The sequence below is a fragment of the Amia ocellicauda genome, chromosome 11 (genome assembly GCF_036373705.1).
Source record: "Amia ocellicauda isolate fAmiCal2 chromosome 11, fAmiCal2.hap1, whole genome shotgun sequence".
NCBI classification, from domain to species: Eukaryota; Metazoa; Chordata; class Actinopteri; order Amiiformes; family Amiidae; genus Amia; species Amia ocellicauda.
The window spans coordinates 30977615-31002476 of NC_089860.1; the positions used below are offsets into that span (position 1 = coordinate 30977615).

The 24862-nt window shown below is 38.5% G+C and overlaps 1 protein-coding gene across 3 annotated transcripts in view; it reads right to left on the reverse strand.

The window, feature by feature from the left end:
* Positions 1-24862, reverse strand: part of nkain1 (sodium/potassium transporting ATPase interacting 1) — a 96607-nt gene that overhangs the window by 14566 nt on the left and 57179 nt on the right. For all 3 annotated transcript variants that reach the window (XM_066717434.1, XM_066717433.1, XM_066717435.1), the window contains 2 exons: positions 3380-3517; positions 800-880 (listed from right to left, as the gene is read on the reverse strand). In XM_066717434.1, the coding sequence (XP_066573531.1) occupies positions 800-880; positions 3380-3517 (219 nt within the window). The remainder of the gene's footprint in view (positions 1-799; positions 881-3379; positions 3518-24862) is intronic.

Genomic DNA, 24862 nt, shown 5'->3' on the forward strand with positions numbered 1-24862 from the left:
TGTTCTAAGAGTAGTGGGGACAGGCTGCAATGCGTCTCTCTGAGCATACTTTCATCAGTGAAGCTGTGAACATTTCTCAATGAAAAGAAACTTATCTCAAACTCCAGACACCTTTAGGCCAACATGCAGGCCTTTCCACTTACAGGAAAAGAAAAATAAATAAAGAAAGAAAAATAAAATAAATTATTACTAGTAAGCTGTCAGTTAAACATCTGAGATGTCCAATGGTCAGACCCAGTTTTAAAACAACAGTGACAGACGTGAATGGATTTTCTGTGAAGAATAGGCTGCAGCTGCCAGACCTGTCTCTTCTAGCGTTACAGGGCTCCGCGTCACAGTAAAAGATGGGCCAGAATACCAGCTGAATTCACAGGCAGAATTATGAGAAGAAGAGTAACGGTCCATGGCTGCCAATGAGTGATGCGGAGAAATTCTAATGTGCTCAGCTGATTAATAGCGTAATTAAGGTCTTTCATTAACCTCACAGCCCGTCCACCCATTTTTCACAACTCCTGCTCTGCCACAGCTCCGAGTGTCGAGGTTATGGATCCCAATGGGCCAGAGGTATTGGCATACAGCAATCTGTCAAATCCTTTACCTGCGACGCCTTGTGTTCAATCACAGAAGACCACAATGCTAAATTCCTTTAAAGGTGCAGTAAAATGTGCACCAGCATGAAACCAGCGCTACCTGAACATATCAGTGCCTTTTGATTACTTTCTTAAAGCTTTGTCTGTCATTTAGGTGAAAAAATTAAAAGGGAGGAATGTGACAAAACATACAGGCACTTCAGACGTACCTGAGAGAGATGGCCGACCTCCAGGTAGAAACAGATGATAAAAGAGTTCCACCCAACCCATAGGACCAGCCACAAAGCGTACTAGAAGACAAAGAAATCACAAATGTTGTGGGGGGGTTCATAGCAAAGGAAGACCATGGAAATTATACTTTAACAACTTCTAGGCAGAAAGTACATGTTCCCACTCGTACCGACTTATCAGATATCAAATTAAAAAACTAGTATATTGTATGCAACTAGCATTAAAATATTTGTAATAGATTTTGAAAAAACAATAAATAAAGGACTGGGACAGACAATAAGATTCAACTTGAAAAGGTGAAGTATGCATGCATATAAATAACTAGATAATTCAGAAGAAAAATTAACATAACAACAAAAAAGGAAACACCATGTCTTGCTCCAGGCTGGGTATCCTTGAGCAAGCAATTCTAATAACACCTACAAGAGAACATTCATTTTGAAACTTTATTTTTTTTCTCTCCATAGCATCGGCCGCTATAGTTGAAGAAACAATTCACTGAAAGTGCCTGTAGCCGTGACCCCATGCTGCTAAGAAGGCTGTATTTTATTATTTTATTAATAATCCTTTCATTATAGGTTGACCACACCCACTTTTCTCTAGGCTTGGAAGGATGGCTGAGGGATAAAATACAAACACAGCAATTGGGTTTAATGAGGTAAAATATTAATGGAAGCAGTTACTGTGTGTAACACAAAAGGTCCTTTTTCTTCCACACATTTCTTTTCCTACAATTACTGAAGGAACAGCAAAGCAGAGGATATATGTGAAGAGACAGTAGACAGGGCCCGTTTTAGAGGCATGTAGAGCTGAACTGAACCGATTAACAATGTGTGATTTCTTGCAGATTTACTTTTGTAATATTGACTGGAAGCTATTCTGAGTATCAGCTACCATAATAAAATGGTCAATGATTAGAAGGGGGTGTCTTCAAAGTTAAAGTTTAGAATTATTGAGTTAAATATGAGTCTGCAAACAACAACAACTATTATAATGTTATCCATTTAATATGTTCAATAAGAAGAAACTGTATCATACATTCCATCATGGTGTTAGAAGTATCATTTTTAACTTTCCAGTTCAATGGCATTAAGGAGCAACTGATTCAAGGTCTATTTCAATGATGCATGCTGACATGAAAGAGTTTCTGGTTTTGAAATGTGTATGCGAAACATTATACACTGACTTCTACAGAATAAAAGAGAAGTTGTTGTTTTTCTTAACTGAAATTGGATATTGTTTTCCTGCAGGCAACCATAAGGGAAAATCTGTCCCAATATCTGTGGCTGGTGGCTATTACAAGTTTTATTTATTTTATTTATTTATTATAGCATTATACCATATTACAACGAATAACCGAAGGAAATAATAAGTGGTTAAAAAAGAGTTCCATCAAAGGACGCATTACACTGCCTGATAATTGCAATGCTTATCTAACTCTAAAATGTGTTTAGTCAGCAGGATTCTCCGTTTACCGATTGCTGGTAATGCGCTAACTGTGAAATACAGTGACATGGTGCTGGCATACTTATAGTTCTTTTCATTTTGATCAGATATGGTGCAAAATAATACAGAAAAGGCATTTTCTTAGGTGTTTATAATTTTAAAGCAGAAAAAACAAATGCATATGGTAAACAAAATCTTCCAACATGACCTTAAAATGCTCCTGGGTTTGAGTTTGAGGCATTTCCCCAGTGTTTCCCCAGCAATTCTCACGGTTTATTTTATATATATATTAGCAACTTAATTTGCTTTAAAGCACTTTGGCCAACCTACACAGCTAATATTGATAAACCTAAATGCTGATAACGGTGAAAGATTAAACACAAGCTCTAGGGCTGACTTGCTATATTTAAAATAATGAATTTATGGGTAGGCCAAGATTGCGAGAGACCTGGCACAGTGCTAGTATATAATTTACAAAGTCAAGACATGGTAAACCAAGGCAATCCTGGAGAAGTACCGCTCTGTGGGACTAGGTCTTTTGGGTGACCTTTGTGCCGCAAAAGATCCCATCTCTGAAAGAGGAAGGGTGAGCTTCAGGCCCATTCAGGCATTTTCCACAGTTTACATAAATGTATGCCTTTGCTATCTCTGGCTCAGTAATTCCTGCCTTCACCCCCTTATCAGCTGAATAGCTGCCAGTGCACAATATCTGCCAGCTCCGGCAGTGCAGGAAGTGAATTCCCTCCCACCTGTAAAGCTCTTTAGCCTGCATTTAGATACAAAGTGCTACATAAATGCAAGGTATTGCTGTTGTTGTTATTTTTATGACTATTGGCGGTAAAAAGCTTGAAAGAAACAACACAGAAATAGGGTTCTGTTGGCAGGGGAAATCACTGTGGCTTATTGTGGATTTTTAAGAGTTTCTCCGGATCACGTTCCTTCTGACATTTTGCGAGCCACAGACCCAAATGACTGTACATATACAGGAGTAGGAAGACAACTGGAAGATAATGGAAGTCAGATAGGAATGATGCCATTTCTTTATGAGGGATAAATTAAATACCTGTGTTTTTGTTATGGCTTATTTGTGTTTCATGACCTTAAATACGCACCATAATGAGATAACGGGATCTGTACTGCATGGTGCCAAAAATCCCTAGAATGACTGCCATGATGTGAAGGAAGTTGGCTAAGATTGGCGCCCACTGGTACCCCAGGAAATCGAATATCTGTCTCTCCAGGGCTGCTACCTGAAAGAAGAGAGAGGTGAAAGAGAGAGTTCTGCAGTTAGAGGATAGGTAAATCCTGGGTGAATGGACACAGTAATAAATGTAGAATTGCATGGATAATTAACAGAAAGTTAGGTATCGGAATGATGCATGAGGTTGTAGGCAAGGAATATATCAAGTTAGTGAATGTGCCACTTGGTTTTTACTAACTGCTTTGTCTCTGCCTTCAAAGCTCAGTTTATTGTCTGGGTTCACAGGGATGCTACTGCACAGCAGGGGGTACGTTTATAGCAGCAGACAAAAGCATTCGAAGAGATCAACTGATAGATACCCGAAAGATATAGTTATTACACCTTATGGAAAGCAGAATATTAAAATATAAATTTTCATCTCCTGTGCAGGCACCAGGTTTGTTTGTTCAGACAGGAAGGCAAACTGTTGGTAAAATGGGGGCGGGTGGCATATCTCTTGCTAGCTATTAAATCATCAATGAGTAACTTATCTTTCACTCATTCATAAAATGATATACAGACACTCATTGGTGAAAATCCTCTGAAATATATATTATTTTCATACACTGTTCTGGCCACAAGGTATGTGTGTATGTATACAATGGCATCGAGTCTGCAAACAGTAAATCAGCTGAGTTAAAATGCGGGTGGGATTCTATACACTGGAACAAAACTGATTACATAGCAATACGCAATGGTGGTGTTTTTTGCTATTTTTTACACATAATTTATATAACATTATACTGGTGATTTTTCTATTACAAATCCAGCATGGGCTCTTGCACTGGACCTGCATTACCCTGCATATTCTGTCTATGCAGGAGGGTGAATACTTTTGTCACTGACCTATTTAAAAAAACACATCTCTTCTCGTTCAATTTTTGCTCCGCTCTAAAGCAGCCTGCATAGCTCATGCCTTTATTTAATATACCTGCCAGAGGTTGCCGACGTAATGCGATTACCTTGTCAGATTTCCTCACCATCTCCTTAACTATTCTTCAGTTTATACAAGTGGGACGTGTCAGCGGTGCTTGTGGATCCGGCATGGGCTGGAGTGAAAGCTAATCCCAGCGCAGCTCTGCTGATTTGTACTGCCTCGCCACCGCAGATAGCAACAGCCCCAGGCCTTGGTCCCACAAGCAACAGCTACTGCTCAGAGCCCTAATGCTTCTGTGTATTATTGCAGCAATATTAGGCTGTAATTGAAGTGCATCTTAATAGCTCTCAGACCATTTGCTTCTTGTTGGCACTGCCGTGAAACAGCGTGCAGAGGCCTGCTTGATGGCTGGCTTTTTCTAAACCAAATCTATTTAACTCTGCCCCCACGAAATACATTTATGTTTTAATTTTGAAAGATGACAACAGACTTTCAGATAAGCTCTTTGCTAGCTTTTATTGTGTCTCGAATCTTGTGGCTACAGTTACATTGTTGCAGGGAATTCATTTATCATTGTATGTGGATTGTAAGTAGGGTAATGTTCCCCCACTTAGGGATTATTTAAAAATGTACATTCCATTGATACAATGAAAGGCAAAGTATGAATAATTTGATATAAAACATATTTGTCTCGCACAGCATGGTTTTGGTGTAGAATTTTAAAACTGCAGGGTACACATGGGATCACGTATGATTTCTGTCAATCAAATAAGAGTATTGCAGAGCTAATTAGGGTACTGGACAGAATCCAAACCAGGCTTGCACTGCAGATATAAACAACACAACAAATTAACTATACATCCGTTTAATTTGAGTTTTACCAGCCGACCAAAGGAAAATTAGATGTTTGTGTTGAAACAGTTTGAAGTAAATCTGCATGAGGGAACTCTTAAACAGTATAGATCTTATTCACAGAATTAAATGAACTGCAATTCCATCCCACAATTCTTTTGTCCCTCGTGAAAGAACAGTTTGGGCTCTTGACAGAGAGCTTACAAAGCAAAATGATGTTCTTATTACAACTTCTAAAAAATAGCCAGACATGCAGTGGTTTGTGGTATAAAGACATTTTTAAAATCATTTACAGTGAATGTTCTGTTATCCTGCCAAAGTGGAGTTTTCGCTCCTCAGTGATTGATAGGCATCTAGGTAGTTTCACCTTTTTCACACACATGCCTCATTGAGTGTGAATAAATGACACATTCATATCTAATGTGTGCTGGCTGTCATACAGTTTTGTCTAGTATTTCCTTGCATAAAGTAGTAAATAGGACACCTCTTAAAGTACAATTAAAGTCTTCCATTTCCCCCTCATTTTTAAAGAAGGATATCTGTGATTCCTATATCACATTACTGTGCATGTGACAGTTATTCGTGTGTATCATCCACATTTTCTTTCCATTGTAATACATTGTGTAATTTGACCATACTCAATAAAACAATTCTAATGTTGCCTAAAGGATCAATTATAATACCTTAAAATCATGTTATAGCAGAATAAACTTAACACTTCACTTTCAAAGGAAGAACCAGATTTCTTACAAAAGTGTTGATACATTTCAGAACAATTATATGAAAAAAACAAACAGAAGAAGAAGGGACAGTGCTGTATAAAAGTTTAAAGTAAGCAGTCTATATATAATAGATTATTTAATAGGCTCCAGTGGGGGAAGACATTTTTCCAAAAATGATATACTGTAATTTCAAACATCTGAGCTTTCACACTTTTAAGGAAGGAAAGGATTTTATATAGCATTTAACTTTAGTAATGCAGGTGTTGTTTAGTTTTCGCTTCACAATAGTGCACCATTGTCAGTCTTTTGTTGTTATAATCTCGCTATAATATTCTGAAGTTCTGAAACTGTCTGTTTTGATAAAATCATGGCATTAACTTCAATGTCTGAAACTTGACCAACTTAACAACAGCAACACTCACAGGTCATGTTATTTAATAGTTTAAGATGGATATTAACAGGAAAAATAATAGATAATCATTGCATAATTTTCTTGTCTTCCCACATAGTGCTGTAAAGAGTTTCACACATGAGAATGGTCAACAGAGTACCGAGCCTCATATGCTATGGAACACAATAGACGTTTGCTATAATAACTATTTACAGCTTATATTTTCTGAGCTAAAACAGTCACAACAATCTGGATTGATTGCTTCCTTAGTTGCCATTTTTCTGGTAAGTAACAAGGGATGTGAAAATAAAATAGAAGACAAGCATTAGAGACACCAGAGAACAGTGACTTAAAGGTCAATTTATAACCATCTTATGTAACAGCTAAAAGGCGGGCTGCTGGTTTTCATTAGGGCAGAAAGAGTGTGGAAGACGACCCTGGGTCAATGCAGCCGGCAACAGCAGTAAATGAGGGAGAATACATCAAGGCTGTGAGGGATATGGTGTTGGAAGATCACCGGGTTACTGTTACAAACAAAACTGAGACCCTGTGAATTGATGTGGAATTAAGTGGAAGTAATATTTCAGGATCATTTGTGAGGTGTGCACTCCGGGTCTCCGAAATGCTGCCATGCAACATGAACCATCTGATATTAAGTATTTTGTCAATACAGGTACTGAAATGCAAAACTATCAAATAATATATGTACCAATAGCATACCAAAAAGAAAGGTTGCATTTATTTCTAAATGCTCAGAAGTTAAAATGTATTCATACACTGGGTGATTTTGTGATTCGTCTTTTGGCTCAATTTGATTTTAATATGTTTGGAGGCTACTGCACACACACACACGCATCTATACATTCATAATGTTTTAGTTTTTAATTAATTGTGTATAAATCATGAAAATAGATCTTCAATGGCTATGCTTAAAAAAAAAACGATTCAGTCCTTATGTTAAGATGAACTAAGAAAGGTATTGAAAACCTCTTGAAAAGATCTGTTTCGTTCAATTAAAATTTAGATTCTTCTGCAGCATTCACACCATACTTTCAAACTAAATGAATCACATTCAATTGTGAAAAAAAACCTAAACAAAACAGCCCTAACAAATAAAATGTGAATAGACCTTTAATAACCATTTAAAACCAGCAGAAATATCTTGATTTCCCATTACAGCCCTGAATGCAGACCAGAATCCATACATTAAAGTAGAAACATCCAACTTTCTAAGAAATTCAACAAACAGAACCGCCTACCCTTTCCCTGTGTATGGCCAAATGTCACGAGTTTCCAGTTGTCGACAGAAACATTTTGCTATAAAGTGAAAAGACCACTTTATCTAGTCTTGGGAAACAACTAAATCCAATATAATATATAGCTGGAACATTTCTGTCCTACGTGCTTAACTGCAGAAAGGCATGTTTTCTGTGAATGTGGATGGGCACATCAGCAACAGGACTAGGAATGTATTTGTAGCCCATTATAAGAGAAAATACACATTTAAAATGAAATAAATAACAACTGGCCCTTTAAGGCTAGACTCTAAATGTTAGAAAAATAAGACAAAAATAAGACACACAACCTAATTACACAGCACTACAGCACAGTCAGGCTGATAAAAGTTTTCACTGAACTTATCCCAGTCCTAAGGCAGCCTTTGCTTTCTAAGCAGTGAGGGATCTTTTCCTGGATGGCTAATTGACTGATTGACCATGCATCGAGATTAAGGCATGCAGTCACATTCACATGCAGGTCAGTCAGTCAATTACCCAGGCCCCGGCAGACACAACTTCAGTAATTAAGGTCACGGGGTGGGGCATCAGTCGCCTCTGTCACAGAGCTGCTGCAAGTCTACACGAGGAACTACATCTCACTGCAAAGCAAGTTTGTATTGACAATGCTGGCCCTGTTTGAAGCACTTTAAATAATAATTACACAATAGAACTCAATTACATTTCATTCCGAGTCCTCAGACGGATGCTGCTTTACATTCTATTCATCATTATATACAAATAACAGACAAATATAACTTTATTAACAGCATTACCACTCAAGGCAGCTTATTTTCATTCAATTTCACACATATTTGATAGGAGCCTTATTGAAAAATGAACAATTCTTTTTTGTTCCTATTATGCAGTGCATTTACTGTCCACTGAGGCCTGTTTTGCAATAAGCAGCAGTGATTTATTTAAAGCTCCACAGCTTCATCTAAGCATTAGAATATTTGTGAAGAGAAGAACATTTCTGAGAGGACAATTCCAAAAACACAATAGGATATGACTGGATTGATGTCTTGGGGTTTTAATTCAACCAAAGTCTCCCTTACATCACTGAACAAATTATTGATGTAATTAGTCACAATTTCCTTGACCTTAAGCATTGACATTTACTAAACCTGAAAGAACTGAGCTCTGTGTAGGAGACCACCACTGCACTGTACTGTAATGAGTACAGGATAAGGAGGGCAATGTCAAATAACAGCCCTTCTAGTCCATTCCAGGGCTGGATTTTGGCACCAGCAGATTCTTGATTGTAGGATTCAGACATCATGAGCTCAGTTATAAATAGCTAGTATTGGACTGTCCCTGATGGCCAGTCAGAAAGAATGTGTTGAAACTGATGTACTGGCCTTCCTATTCACCAGACCTTAAACCCTTCAAAATATTATAGAATAAGCTTGAAAACTGGGATGCGAAACCAAAAAGAGACTATTATGAATATGCTCTCAGAGTTTATTAGGACTGATCAAGGCAGCAAAGAACCAGTTATGAGACACAACGTTGTGAGAATCCACTACACTGGGGTATTGAGATGAGACAAGTTCTTTTGACAATGTTTAAAACATTTAAACACAAATCAATAGGTTATGCTGATCCCTCTTTTTGTAAGTGTAGTTGAGTTTCTCTTAACACTTTTCTTTCATGTGAATCAGTTTATCAAAATACATCTATTTATACATCTATTTACATATCTTTACATAGCCACCCCCCACCAAAAGTAGGCCATTTTTATAAATGCAGTAATAGTCTGCTGGATATCATGTTCATTTAAAAAGTGCTGCCTCGAAGGGGGAATTTTCTATCGAGTCGTGTAACTGGGCCAGAGTTATTAATGTTGTAGCCTATTCTTTTAAAATTCCTTTGTGTCCACAAATAATGACAAAATACAAATTCCTAACAGCTTCTCTCCTGTGTTATCCTCTAAATTTGTTTTATAAAAAAACACCCTACCACAATTTACTATACAAATAGCCTGTAGGATCACTTGGGCACATTCTTTTTTTCCAGCAGTTCAAAGCTCAACAATCAAGCTGAAATGTTTTATAATTTTATTAGACGTTTTTTTTTTTAGAAAATGGGGCTCTCAGGTGGGATGAATGGCCTGCGTGACTTGATACTGTGTGATACTAATGAGTCTGACATCTTTAACAAGCAACTCATCTATTATGGGTCTGCTATTTACTCACGAGCACAACTTAAATATGAACAGTGAGTCCTCCCTCCTACTTTTTTAGCTCTGATTATAATTCCCTGATTCATAGGAAACGTGTGACTTCAGCACTTCACAGTGCAGCTTGAGACTCTTAGTCGCAAATAAGAGTTGATATCCTAGGTAGCTTGTTCAGCTCTTTTCCATACCCCAGACTGAAAGGAAGCTCTGGAAATGGTGCCAGTGTAACACCTGAACACTGCCATGCACCTCTGGCACCAAGGCAATATAGCCCGTAATCTCTCTATCAATGGCTAAGACTCCCCCAGGCAGCACTGGGATGCCAGAGGAATCTGTGGGCTCCCGTCAGATTTACAATTTCAAGGCTTGTTTTTTTCACGACAAACAATTTTCTTGCCAGTGTTAAACACACTGCCTACAAAGTTCCCCTGAATCGATGGAACTCATAAAATCATGGCCACAATAGACTTCACACAGTTTACTATTTATTTGCATCCTTGGATGAGATTTGCCATGCATTCTGATCCATTTCTGATTGCTACCCTCCAGGGGGTTAAACAGCAGAAATTTAGTTCTGACAGACAGTGTTTCAGAATTGCAGCAGAAATCTTCTGCTTGATCTCTGGGGTGACTAAATGCGAACCTCCCATTGTTATTCAATAGTTGACATCTGCTTTCCCTTTTCATTATTTGCCAATTTTTACATGTTTGCAGTCAAATTCAAGTGTTCAGATCATAACCCGTGAAAAATAAAGTGATTAGCAAGGCTTCTGAAAATGTCAACTATAATCTCTTGATTTTTATGGAAAGTGTTGAGATGTTTGGGACACTAATCCTGAAGACACCCACTGATGCAGCTGAATCATTAAGTGTGCAATTGGACCTTTCTTGATTGAGACTCTTCTAATTCAATGCCATCCATTTGTGATTTATGTTTCTGAATGTAATTATTTTAATCTATTGTCCTTAACTATTACTAATTACTAATAGTAATTACTAATGTGTCTACATAGAGTCCTAAGCAATCCACTTTGTTGGGATTGAGCCGTTGGCTCCAACACTTAATTTGACAGGTTCGCTAATTATCCAGGAGTCTACGTAAGTCCCGGAGTTACTGATTTTTCAAAAGTACAGCAGTCCTAATACTGATCCCAGCAAGACTCCACTAATGAACTCAGCCCAAGCTTACAAGTGTTTTCTGTGCACTCGGTTCTTAATCATAATCCATGTATTTCTAGGGCATTCCCACTGCTTGGACTTTAAGAATTAAGTATCACAGCAGTGCTTTCTCTAAATCTTTTTGGAAATCTTCAAAGGTAGGTTAACACAAACTGCCCAGACAAGGCTATTCCTCTCATTTGTAATCACTGTTATGTTCTTAACTAGACCAGAATGTTTTGTAATTGTAAGTTCATAAAGATGTAATTCACTATGCTGTTAATCAACTTTGCCTGCAGGTAGTTGAATCTAAAGTCCTGATATTATTAAATACTTTCTGTCATCTTCAAGTCCACTCGGGACAAACAGAAACAACTTAACAGAGAGATTTAGACTAATATACATATATATGTATATGTGTACATGTATATACATGCAAAGAACTCAGGATACATTAAAAAAAAAACTTTAGAAAGATTATTTCAAAGGAGAATTTACATAAACTGCTGAAGGTGAATTTACTCATTTGCATATTTTCTTTTTTAAAAGATTATTTTCAGATGTTTTTATTTTCACTGTTAACACAAGAAGGCATTTTTTTTTTACTATCTTGTGTACTGCTTCTCACAGCTCAATGATTTTGTGAAAAAAAAAAATTGTACTAGCACCAAAACTATTTGCTCATCGATTGTTGGTTTAGTTTGTAAACGCAAAAACAAAACAAAACAAAACAAACACAAAAAGATGTTTTATATAGCCTCTTGCTTCATCAACTGCTAAATCATTCAAGGAGCAGCTTTTTAAAATCCTTCTTTCATTTAGTACTTGTTCAACTTATTATTATTATGATTTATTTCTTAGCAGACACCCTTATCCAGGACAGTAGGTTCCTACATGGTCTTTCTAGAATAAGCCTGCAAAGATATCAAGTGACAGAGTACTCACTTAATTTATTGTACGTTTAGCCAAGCATCTATTTATCAAACTCAACCAGCATTTTGTGAGTTTCCATGTGTTTAATCGAGGTGTGACAAGAGGGAAAATTAAGTGTGCAAAAAGGACTTTTTCATTTTTTTTTAACAGATTGCTTTTCCCAGCCATCTTGTTTGGTTAGTGAAAAACCCAAACACATTCGCAATGCACTTAACACAATCGTTTACAATCAAATGTTAAGAACGTATGATTTTTAGAATTTAGCTTAACAGCAGTGGGGTCATTTGATATTTGCAAATCTATTTCATATACAGATGTTGCCCTGACTTGCTGATTGATTGATTGATTGATTGATTGATTGATTGCTTCATTAATTAGCCCTAACCAAGGGCAACTTACAGTTTTCACAAGAAACATTTTCAAAACATGACAAAGTGCAGTAAAGACAGATAGTAAAATATTCAAAGCTTACATCCGAGTACAAATTATGCCTATCCTAGATGCCTCATACAGGTAATGAACTCATATACAAGTCATTAATACCTGTTTCAAGCCTTGAATTTCTACATGATTGTAACTGTCATAACAGAGCCAGACAAGAATCAGGATCTCATTGATCTAGGAAATTAGATAATGCTTTTATTTGAACACTTTTAACATTTAAAAGTGATGGAAATCAAGATTAGAGACAAGCTAAAGGTATATGTTCACAACCATGGTGTTATAGAAAACAGTTAGCTTAGGTTCTGCAGAAGGAGAACTTTCTCAACAAACCTTCTGATACACATAGGGCTTATGATATTGTATATTTTGATGTTCAGAAAGCCTTTGACAATCTACCTCATGAAGAAGTAATCCTCAAACTCAGAAGGTGCCAAAAAGCAGCCTGCTCCGAAGAGATGGATACAGAAGTGGTTTCTGTACTACTGCTACTATTTTGTAGTGCCAAACAGGCTGATATTTAAAGGAACAAAGGGAAGTCCTATGCTGTACATTTGCTGAAGACACAAAAGCCTGATTGAGAAGCCAACACCCACCTGTGAATGTGATTCATAATAGGACACATAGGTGGAAAATACAATTTTAAAGGAATATGCAAAAAGCAGGTAAAATCATGTAAGTGATACAATTCTTCACATGCAATCGGAAAGCACATGGTGAACTTGGGGTGGACATATCGCTGTGACTCCACAGAAACAACTCAAAGGGGCAAGCGGAATGCGTAGAGTTTATTCCTTCACATGGTTTTAGGAGCAGAGGCTGATTAACACTATTTTAGGGTTCACATCCCTCAAGAGCCCAAAGCCCTGCTGGAGAGCAAGTGCAACTCTTAGATGAAGAATTCAGACATGTGTTGGGGGCAAGATGCAAACAACCTGCTCCATGGCTTGGTCAGAGTAACCACAGCTGCAACCAGGCGAAGTTTTTAAGTGCCAATCATACATCAGGTGGCCACATTGGCCGTGTCAAGTCTGAATTGTCCACGTGCTCAGGGGGGAGATCAAGGCCTGGCTGTTGAGATGTTGGGTCTAAGACAATCTGTTTATTTGGAAGGTTGTTTAGGTTGAAACCCTACATTGCATTTATAATAAAATACAATGCACAATTCTACTCTCCCCACGTCATAAAACCTTAGATTACTGATCTTCAGTTCTGCTGCTGGGTAGCCACAGTGTCTGTCTTAGAAATAATTCATAAAGACTACTTCAGTTGCTTTATTTTCAGACTAAGTTAATCATTGTTGAGCTGAATCTTTTTAAGAATAAAGTCTGCATTGATTTTTAAAAATGGTAATTGAACAATGTTAAATATATATATATATATAGGAATATCAAAATGAAGTAAGGTACGTGTTGGCTTTATACATTTTATAATGTGTTTTTAAAGAGGTTGCTTGGCTTTTCTGTAATGAGGGATGGCAATACAGTGCACTGCTGGATGAGCCATTGCATCTTGTTACAATAAACACTGATGCAATATGTTAAAGGAAGAGATAAAAATACAATTTCATACTGAAAAAGTTTGCTTTCATAAGGAAAAGGATTCACTTTTAAATGTATAATATTTGTATGTTTTCTGCTTGCATTCTACTGTATCATGTTATTTTTTTTCATACATTTTGTATAGCATTATCTATAGTTACATTGCCTTGCAAAGCAATTAAATAATTATTCCTCTGAATGCTTTGCTATTTATTATTTAGATTCATGTTATGAAAGCAATTAAAACTCAACCAACCCATTCAAAGAAACCATTGCTACTAATATGATGATGCTCCCAGCACACATCAGTTTAAATGTGACACGTATTTGCTTTTGTATTTAATCTACAAATATGCAATGCCATTGCATTTGACGTAATGAACACAAATCCTTGCGTCTGACAGAATGTAAGGGTTCAATTGTGATAACCAGATATATAAGTACTTTATTCATTCATTTAGGTGAAGCCAATACGCAAAGCAACTCACATTCAACACAACTAAATTACACATCATTTAGCAGAATACAGAATATGCCATACACAGTGAATTAACAGTAATAGACACAGTAAATGAATCCAATTTGATTTTTTTGATCTGGTTCGAGGTACCTCCTACTCTGAAGCAGATTGTGATTGCTGAATTACTGGAGGAACCCAGTGAAGACCCAGACACCTTCAGCAATTAAGGCCACAAATCAATCTGCCTTTTCTGGCTTGGTTTGTGGAACATGCAGGGGTCTCTACGCTGCAATATCATTTGCTCGATAATGATTTCTCAGACACTTGTCCAAATCTCTGTTCTCCTCCTTAACACATCACAGAGTTCTTCAATCTCACCTAAAAATGAATAAAATGAACTAAAAACTAGGAGTTATTGTTCATATGTATTTGTGTATAGATGGTAATGCGTTTAGTTTTCATGTTTTGCCGTGTTGTTTTGTGCAACGGTGCCCTGCACTGCTAGTCATGAAAGGGCCTTCCTAAATTAAAGGGCTTGTTGATTTACCTAGCAAATGTTAAAAAGGAGCATGATTAAAGGAGACTGGATTGATACGGAGTGCTTTGAACTGAGAGAGGCTATCATGTTTGGAATAAATGTTCCTTCTGCAATTCACGGTGATGTATTTCAGCACATTTTTAGGATACACGGCTGCTTCCCGAAAATAAAATAACTAAACAGGCAGACTTCACCCTGTTCATCAAGCCCGACCAACCACTTCAATTAGCCAATATTTGCATTCAATCCATGTATGCACCCCTGAAGCCACATCCATGCACATTACCTCCCCCCCAAAAAAACAATAGACAAACATAATGTGGTCAAAGTTGCATTGAGTTGCAGTGCCCTGTCTAATTACATCCTCAGATCTACAGTGAGGGAAAAAAGTATTTGATCCCCTGCTGATTTTGTACGTTTGCCCACTGACAAAGAAATGATCAGTCTATAATTTTAATGGTAGGTGCATTTTAACAGTGAGAGACAGAATAACAACAAAAAAATCCAGAAAAACGCATTTCAAAAAAGTTATAAATTGATTTGCATGTTAATGAGGGAAATAAGTATTTGATCCCCTATCAATCAGCAAGATTTCTGGCTCCCTTTTATACAGGTAACGAGCTGAGATTAGGAGCTCTCTCTTAAAGGGACTGCTCCTAATCTCAGCTCGTTACCTGTATAAAAGACACCTGTCCACAGAAGCAATCAATCAATCAGATTCCAAACTCTCCACCATGGCCAAGACCAAAGAGCTGTCCAAGGATGTCAAGGACAAGACTGTAGACCTACACAAGGCTGGAATGGGCTACAAGACCATCGCCAAGCAGCTTGGTGAGAAGGTGACAACAGTTGGTGCGATTATTCGCAAATGGAAGAAACACAAAATAACTGTCAGTCTCCCTCGGTCTGGGGCTCTATGCAAGATCTCACCTCGTGGAGTTTCAATGATCATGAGAACGGTGAGGAATCAGCCCAGAACTAAGCGGGAGGATCTTGTTAATGATCTCAAGGCAGCTGGGACCATAGTCACCAAGAAAACAATTGGTAACACACTACGCCGTGAAGGACTGAAATCCTGCAGCGCCCGCAAGGTCCCCCTGCTCAAGAAAGCACATGTACAGGCCCATCTGAAGTTTGCCAATGAACATCTGAATGATTCAGAGGAGAACTGGGTGAAAGTGTTATTGTCAGATGAGACCAAAATCGAGCTCTTTGGCATCAACTCAACTCGCTGTGTTTGGAGGAGGAGGAATGACCCCAAGAACACCATCCCCACCGTCAAACATGGAGGTGGAAACATTATGCTTTGGGGGTGTTTTTCTGCTAAGGGGACAGGACAACTGCACTGCATCAAAGGGATGATGGACGGGGCCATGTACCATCAAATCTTGGGTGAAAACCTCCTTCCCTCAGCCAGGGCATTGAAAATGGGTTGTGGATGAGTATTCCAGCATGACAATGACCCAAAACACACAGCCAAGGCAACAAAGGAGTGGCTCAAGAAGAAGCACATTAAGGTCCTGGAGTGGCCTAGCCAGTCTCCAGACCTTAATCCCATAGAAAATCTGTGGAGGGAGCTGAAGGTTCGAGTTTCCAAACGTCGAAACCTCGAAAGCTTAATGACTTGGAGAGGATCTGCAAAGAGGAGTGGGACAAAATCCCTCCTGAGATGTGTGCAAACCTGGTGGCCAACTAAAAGAAACGTCTGACCTCTGTGATTGCCAATAAGGGTTTTGCCACCAAGTACTAAGTCGAAGGGGTCAAATACTTATTTCCCTCATTAACATGCAAATCAATTTATAACTTTTTTGAAATGCGTTTTTCTGGATTTTGTTGTTGTTATTCTGTCTCTCACTGTTAATATACACCTACCATTAAAATTATAGACTGATCATTTCTTTGTCAGTGGGCAAACGTACAAAATCAGCAGGGGAGCAAATACTTTTTTCCCTCACTGTATGCACATAGCAGGTTGGTCAGTCCAATAGTTCATTTAAGATTTGTCTCTGACATTGGCATAATGGTACACTTTTTTAATTGTTTAATTGCAATATGCAGTTGCATCTGTTAGTGAGTCTATCCCCATGTATCCCCTCATACAATGCTTTGGCTATAGGTATCTATTCACTGTACTTAATGGGAACTTCAAATCCTTTCTATCTGAGCTTTTCATCACCCAATGACTGAAGAGGAATGGAGGAAGGTTTTCTGCAGCAGCCTGGGAAAAGAAAAAAATCTGCCTGCTTCAATTAAGGAAGCCAATTTGCGCCAACGATATTGCTCATCCTTTTGCCAACCCACGGCCATCTTAAAGAACCATCTGCCTGCCAGTGGCTGTAATCCTATCTACTGCCTTCTGAATGTCGAGAGAAGGGTCAGCTGCATCTTGTAAACATTGTCCCAATTCTCACCGTTTGAAATCACAGCTCTGTTTATGATTTAAATAACGCAAAACAAAAAACAAAACAACTACATAACTTCTAAAGAACAAAACTGGTCAAAGATTGAACATCCTCACCATTTCAAATTAGCTTGGAACAAACTTCCTCAGGACCTACCGGGACTACAGTTTATTTTGTCAGAAGGTATACAAAAGCTTTGTTGAATCCTTTTGACTGAGCCGTTTACAAATTGAGCCTGCATAGGTAATTTGTGCACATTCAAGTTTTGCCAAGGAAATAGCTTAACCAAAAATACAATTAAATCCATCATAGCTGTTGCAAGAATCAAATCTTAAACTGTTGTGCAGAATCGGTAGATAAAGTGTCTGAAGCAATTCCAGGCAAGGCAGGTAAGGCAATAGTTTAAAAATCTCATCCTGTCTCTCGTGTCTACTGCTTTTCTAATTTGCTTTGTTGAACTCCTTTATTTGTGAATCAGCTACGTTTCTGTCAAAGAACACTATTGTATATTATGTCTTAAAGTTTATCTCTGTAATGTGCTGCTGAAACACGTGAGCCCCCTTGCATAAAGGTGTCTGTAAAATAATAATAATAACAACAACAACAAGCCATCCATTTTCATTAACCACTTCATCCAGTACACAGCTGACACAAGGCATAAAGAGGATACAACCGAGATGGGATAACAGTCCATCGCAGGGAATAATAATCTCAGTATTTTATTATATCCTCGGTAATTGCAAACCCAAATATGTCACCCTACCTGTATTCAAAAATGATACAAGGGCCTGTACAAGGACCAAGAATTAGTGAACATTCCGTTTCGGAGCATCTAGGACTGAAATGAAGAACACAGAGAATCTCAGGGTTCTGGAACAAACTCCTCAAGCACATCGTAGAAACTGACTTCTTGGGACACTCTTAGAAAGGTTTTTGATGAGATTCTTGGACCATTAAGCTGCTGACAAGATGTGCCAAACGGCCCCCTGTCATTTGTAACCGGGTTTTTTTTGGTTCTTACTCGACAGACCCAGTAATCGAGTTCTGTGTCACCAGCTGGGCAATTGTGTCCCCGAAAAAGCCCAAGCACTGAAAGAGCTGTCATCTAGTAGTCCGGATGTGCTTGAGTTGAGTCACAACAGGACGATTAGAGTGTGCTTGCCTCAGGCACGCTTTCTCAAACACCTTAAGCCTGATTGCAGCACCGAGAGTGTGGATGCGGAGAGGCAGAGGGAGCGGGAGGGGGAGGGTAGTTCTTTTTTTCTTATAGTAATCAAGGTCCGGGATGCGCTTTTGGTATATTAGAATTTATTGTCGAAGGTCATTGCACTTGGCTAGCAAATGCAGAAGCTGTGTGCTTCATGCATAATGGTGCCTAGTAATTGGGCAATTAGGGGGAAACATTTTCACTTTCCACTCAGAAACAGGCGTCTCAAACCATTCTAATTTTTGTGTAACAAGCCACCAGCAAAGGCCCCCTTCATTAGCTGAAGTAATGGATGCTTATTCTCCCTTGATCTCAGGCAAAATTAAAAAACCCATAAAAGTATGCAAGCTGAAAAGTTAGTCACGAAGAAACTTGGTGTAAAAAGCACAGCAGGATTAAACTGATCATTAAAGCAGATAAAAAGCAATTTTGCCAGGAGGCTGGAGTGGATGTGAATGGGCAAAATTATTGTAAACTGTAAACTATTGTAAACCTTTACCTCTTGGGGGGGGGGGGGGGGTAGCAGCAAAGTGATCATTAAAGGATGATTCATCACTTCATTTATACTTTAAAGGTGCAGAAAGTGGGAGCATGATGCATTTTGAAAGCAGTTTATTAAGTGAAATGAATGAGGCATTAGAAATTAATTTGCAACCAGTTTATTATGTTGCCTCATTTGAAAATTACATTGTTCTAAGTAGTTCCAAGGCTGGGATTAATTCAAAACTTTGACCCACCTGCTAATAGAAAACTACAGAACTGTACTCAGTTTTGGTTTCATTTTTAGTTACATGCCACTTTATGTAACCGCTATGATGTACAGGTTTGTAGTTTGCTATTAGTGGGTGGGTCAAAGTTTTGATTTAATTTGGCCCCAGTTCCCTTTATTTCTTGTAAAACCTTGATTTCAAATAGATGTCCTTTATTTGATATGTGTAAGGGGACAATATGTATGTATCAAATATGTTGTGAACTACCCCATGAATTTAAAATTGCTTAGAATATTTTAGTAAACAGTTCATTTAAAAAAAGGAATGCCAGTTATATTAATTTCAATTTAAAGTTTCCAAACAAATGTAAAACTTCTAATGGACTGCTGAATGAAATACCTAATTCTCCCACATCTGTCATGGGAAGTGATAAAGAATAATATTCCAGTTCATCATCTAAATGGACCACATCCATGGATTATCTCAAATAAAATGCAACAGGCATGCGAATCAGGTGGCAGCAATAGGATGGTTTGTAATGAGGGAGAGTAGGTGACTGTGACAGCTTGTGAAGGGGCTGATAAGCCAGCGATATTCGAGGCATTCACCTGTTTTCTGCAACACTCCTTGAGAAAGTAGCAAACTACTGTGCTGCAAAATTAGGTTTTTCAAATGGAGATAGGTGGTCAGCTGGTGGTGCAGGCAAGACTCTGAGGGGAGTCGCTGCATTGGGAAGCTGAACACGTCCTAGTATGTCAGACTCACATACTTATGAGAAATACTCCCATCATGTTTACCCTGCTGCCAAAACTGCAAATTAATCAATACAAAATGGTTGGCCATTTTTATAATTGACTAAAGCTTGGCTCAATGGAGTGGCAGACCAGAGTTTATTGCCCCCTGCCTTAGTTAATTTCAACTACACTCTTTAAAGTTTCAATGGACTCGATGTTTTGATGTTTATATTTCAATGGAGAATACTTACATTTCTAAAAAGTAAATCATAGAATAAAATGGTTTCAAATGAAGGGTTTGAATACCTTCCACTACAGCTGTATGATGGTTATGAATTACATTTGAAAGACATATATATGGTGATTATAGTATATATTCAGAAGATATATAGTCAATTTTGACAGACAGCTTTATAGAGACAGGTTATCTCTCTGGAATGGGATTATTTGTAGTCAAGGACCTTTAATTCCAGGAGCCAATCTTCCATTTCATTTTCACCCAAAAAAGCGATCAGGAGTCACCAAGACTCGATGGCGAACCACAGTACCTAATTCCTGAAAGACTAAAACCGTTGTGAATGAGGGGTATTATGGGAATGAGCAGCATCACTCTAAGGGTATTGAGATAAATCAAACTGATGTCTGACAAGCCCCTAAAGTCACTCGAGTCACGATACAGGCTTTGGCAATACGCAGCACTGAACGCAGTGTTTTAATGTCAGTCGTGGCTGTTGCTTAAACCACACCCGCACACAGAGAAAAGCTCAAACACATGAGCAGAAATGGTTAAGGACGACGAATCCCCTTCTGTGCACTAAGTGAGCCGAGCCCTTGAAGTGTGCTTTGATCTGCTAAGATTGCCACTTCAGTCGGCGCTTTGTGGGGGGAGCGCAGACGGTCTTAATGACACCCGCCGGTCCCATTACTGCCTCAGAGCCTCACATCTCTGCCCTGGCTAGAAACCCAACAACACATATGGGAATTAAAAATTTGAGACTCCTGCAGAATAGTCCTCAATTCTAAAGATAGATATAGATATAGATATAAATACACACACACACACACACACACAGACACACACCTAGAGTCACAGGTCAAAGTACTGTGAATTGAAATATATATATATATATATATCTATTACACATATATACATTAATTAATTTAGTTGAATTAATATGGTTTATTCAACGCTATTTATTAATAATCAAAGACATGTTTGCAAAGTATATTGAACAATGATTCATCCTACCGAATACTAGCACAAATGCAAGGTACTTTATTACAGTTCAGGCCGTCGATATTTATGTGTGCAACTCTGTAGGCATCCTATCAGTTTAATAAATGGGAATCTTTACTGGTTTACTAGTAAGTGTTTGAGCCTGGGTATCTAAGGAAAACTTGACCAGTAGTAGTGTGTTCTGGTATGTTTAATCTTTCATGGATATATACTGTCAACAAAAATGGGGCTGCATTTTGTTTTCTTCCTTCAAAATTGAACTGTTTAATTATCCATGGAAATAAAATTCCTTAGATAGGTTATTTGGCTTTTCATTAAAACACAGGCCGACATCAAAAACAATACTTGTTTATTCATTCATAGGATGGAGAGATTGCTTTGTTAACCATCTCCATCACAAAATAGAGATAATCGCAAATTCATTTAGTTAATTAGAATCCCAAGATGGAAGAATTCTAAGGATTAGTTATTGGTATAACAAAGTGATTCAAGTATAAGTACACAATCCAGTCCATTATACTTGAACAGGATATGATTATATTATTAGTGGAATTCGCAATTGTTCAATCAAATCCCGTACTAACATGGGATGGATGTAAACAGCTAACACACATGTGCATCCCTCCAAAATGTGCATTGTAAAGCCACATACTTCTGTTCAGACTGGGAGTCCCACAGCACAAACAGCCGAGCTATAGTAACAGTAGAAGGACTAATGTTGCTGTCTCTGATAACTCTGTCAGCTCACAGGCACTTGGTTAGGAACCAAAGTCTCTGATGTGCAACAAGACATGGAAACCCTGGCCAGCTTCAGGCCACCCAGCCCTGGCAGCACTCAGCCACTGAAGCATTGTCCAGCAGGGAATCCTGGGAGAATCTTAAATGTTTCCTTTTATGTCCTTGTGTTTTGCTTTGAACCAAAGCTAGACCAGATCCGAAGGTTTCATGACATCAGTGTTCCTAATACACTATCACACTGTCACCCAGAAAAAAGGGCCAAACATACAAGTTGAGCCGCAATTAAACAAATGCCTATATCTTTTTCAGACAATTCAGACAGCAACCTTGTTTTTTCACTATAGAAGATCAATTATAATGCACAGTGCCTTACAGAAAAGGAAAAATAGTATGTATATGTATAACATTAGTCCTCCAAACTTCCATATACCCACATCCACACAAAGTGAATTTTTGACAACCAGATGTTGAATTACATCTCAGTGGAAGCAGTCAAAATATACTGGAGAAGTTGGTATGATGACTAAGAGGCAACCCTTTTTAGCCTATGAAGCCACTGTCACCTGCTCTTTTTGAGTCTCGGATATAAAGATTTGCCTGTTTTTATCAAAGTTCATGTGTCTAATATTTCATAAAAAATTGGATAAATACAGAACATATCTCGCACTTCAGCTCATTTAAGGACAAACTAGTTGTTCATCTAATTTTCTCTTTGGGTTGAATAAGCAAATGATGTTCTTTAATTTTTCTTTATTGATGAGGGACTAGGAAAAATGAAACTATTGCAGTCCATTTTCGTGGATTATGATTAATATCAATATGCCTGTGATTACCAGGCAGCAGATGTATAAATGAATAAATGAAGCTTCTCGATGACAAACACACAACACTCCAACACATTTCATTCACTTGTTACGTGATCAAAATAAATACTACACTTTTTTTGTCTTTTTGTCGTACATAGCCAGACATTTTTGAAACAAATTACATTATATGTTTAAAAATCATGCAAAGGAGTCTGCTGGGAATATTAAACAAGTCTTGACAAATTCTGAATTGTGACTGGCGCGTATATTGCATAGCATCAGCTTGAGTTGTTAAACTACAATTGATGTCTTCCTCGGTAATTGGATGTATATAACTTTAATCTAGTGTTATGAACATGGAATCGTCCGGAAAACGTAATAAATGAACTTTATTCCACAGCTTGTTTCTTAAAGCCATAACATGAATCAGAATGTGAGTACAAAGTCATTAATCTGACTGCATTTACTCTAACTACAGTCACATCTCTCTTCCTGTGGCAAACTGGTATTCTCAGGGCCATTTGTAAAAAAAACATTAAATCTACGCTAAGAGGCTAAAATACGACAAATCAGGCAACTCAAAGACACTGTTGGAAAATCATTGCTGTTAAAACCCTAAAATGTCTAAACTGAGCACTGTAACTTCAGTCAGTATGCATCATAGAGGATATAATTTCATCAGACGTAACTCTGTGTTGTAAAACATAGTGCTGAAACCATATTTCTTCATTTCTACGCTGATGATACCCAGATCTTCCTGTCTTTTCCCTCTTCTGACCCTCTCATCCCCTCACGCATCTCCTCCTGCTTGTCTGCCATTTCCGCCTGGATGCACTCAAGCTCAACCTCTCCAAATCAGATCTCCTCCTTTTCCCTCACTCTTCCTCACCTTCTGCTGACCTCCCCATCTCAATCCCCTTGGAATCCACCACACTCTCTCCTTCTTCTTCCGCTAAAAATCTCGGAGTCACCCTGGATCCTGCGCTCTCCTACTCCCAGCACATCACCACGCTGACGCGCACCTGCAGATTCTTCCTGAGCAACATACGCCGGATCCGTCCCTTCCTCAACGACTACTCAACTCAGCTACTCATCCAGTCACTGGTCCTCTCCCGCCTGGACTACTGCAACTCCCTCCTGGCCGGCCTGCCTGCATCCACTACCCACCCAATCCAGCTCATCCAGAACTCTGCGGCTCGTCTGGTGTCTCTCTGCCCAGATCTGCACACGCTACTCCACCGCTCCGCTCCCTCCACTGGCTCCCGATAGCAGCACGCATTCAGTTCAAGACTTTGACCCTCACCTACCGCTGTCTTGACCACACTGCACCAAGATACCTTCAGACACTCGTCTCTCCATACATCCCCTCCAGACCACTGCGCTCCTCCAGTGCCAGAAGGCTAACTCTGCCTCCTCTCCACTCTCCTTCCTCCAGAGCCGCTCCTTCTCATCCCTGGCCCCTAAGTGGTGGAACGACCTGCCCACCGAAGTCAAAACCGCAGAGTCCTTGACCTCCTTCCGGCGCTTACTCAAGACGCATCTCTTCCGACAGCACTTGTAATATTAGTCCTCTATCCCTGCTAGATAGCACTTCAGCTTATTATGCTCCTCGCGCTCTTGATTGTTTTCCTCCTTGCTCCCTTTCCCGTAGCCCTCATCTGTAACCCTACATCTTGACAGCACTTAGCTTTCACCGTCCAGGATGTAGGAAGTCTCTTACTGTACTTGTGTAAATTGTAAATTGTAATTTGTAAAATGTATTATTTTGAATTGCTATGTTTTAGCTAAGTTAAATTTGTAATGATTGATGCCTTGTACTTCTCTGTATTTTTGCACTTTGTTTGCACTTATGTTGTAAGTTGCCCTGAATAAGGGTGTCTGCCAAGAAATAAAAATAATAATAATATTTGCTCATCAATCTGCTCCTTTGCTAAGAACACCCAATCAACCCAATATTGACTTGTTAAAGGAAAATAAACTGACAGTGTGCAAGCCTACGAACACTCTTACAATTCAATGAGACTGATTTATGAAATGTTTGTGCCAGAGGTAAGGCTGTGCCAGATTAGTCCATCAACTGCTGCTTTTCGAGACATGCCTGTCCTAAGTTATTAGAAACAGCTGGTAGAGGTATTTAGACATATCCTCACTC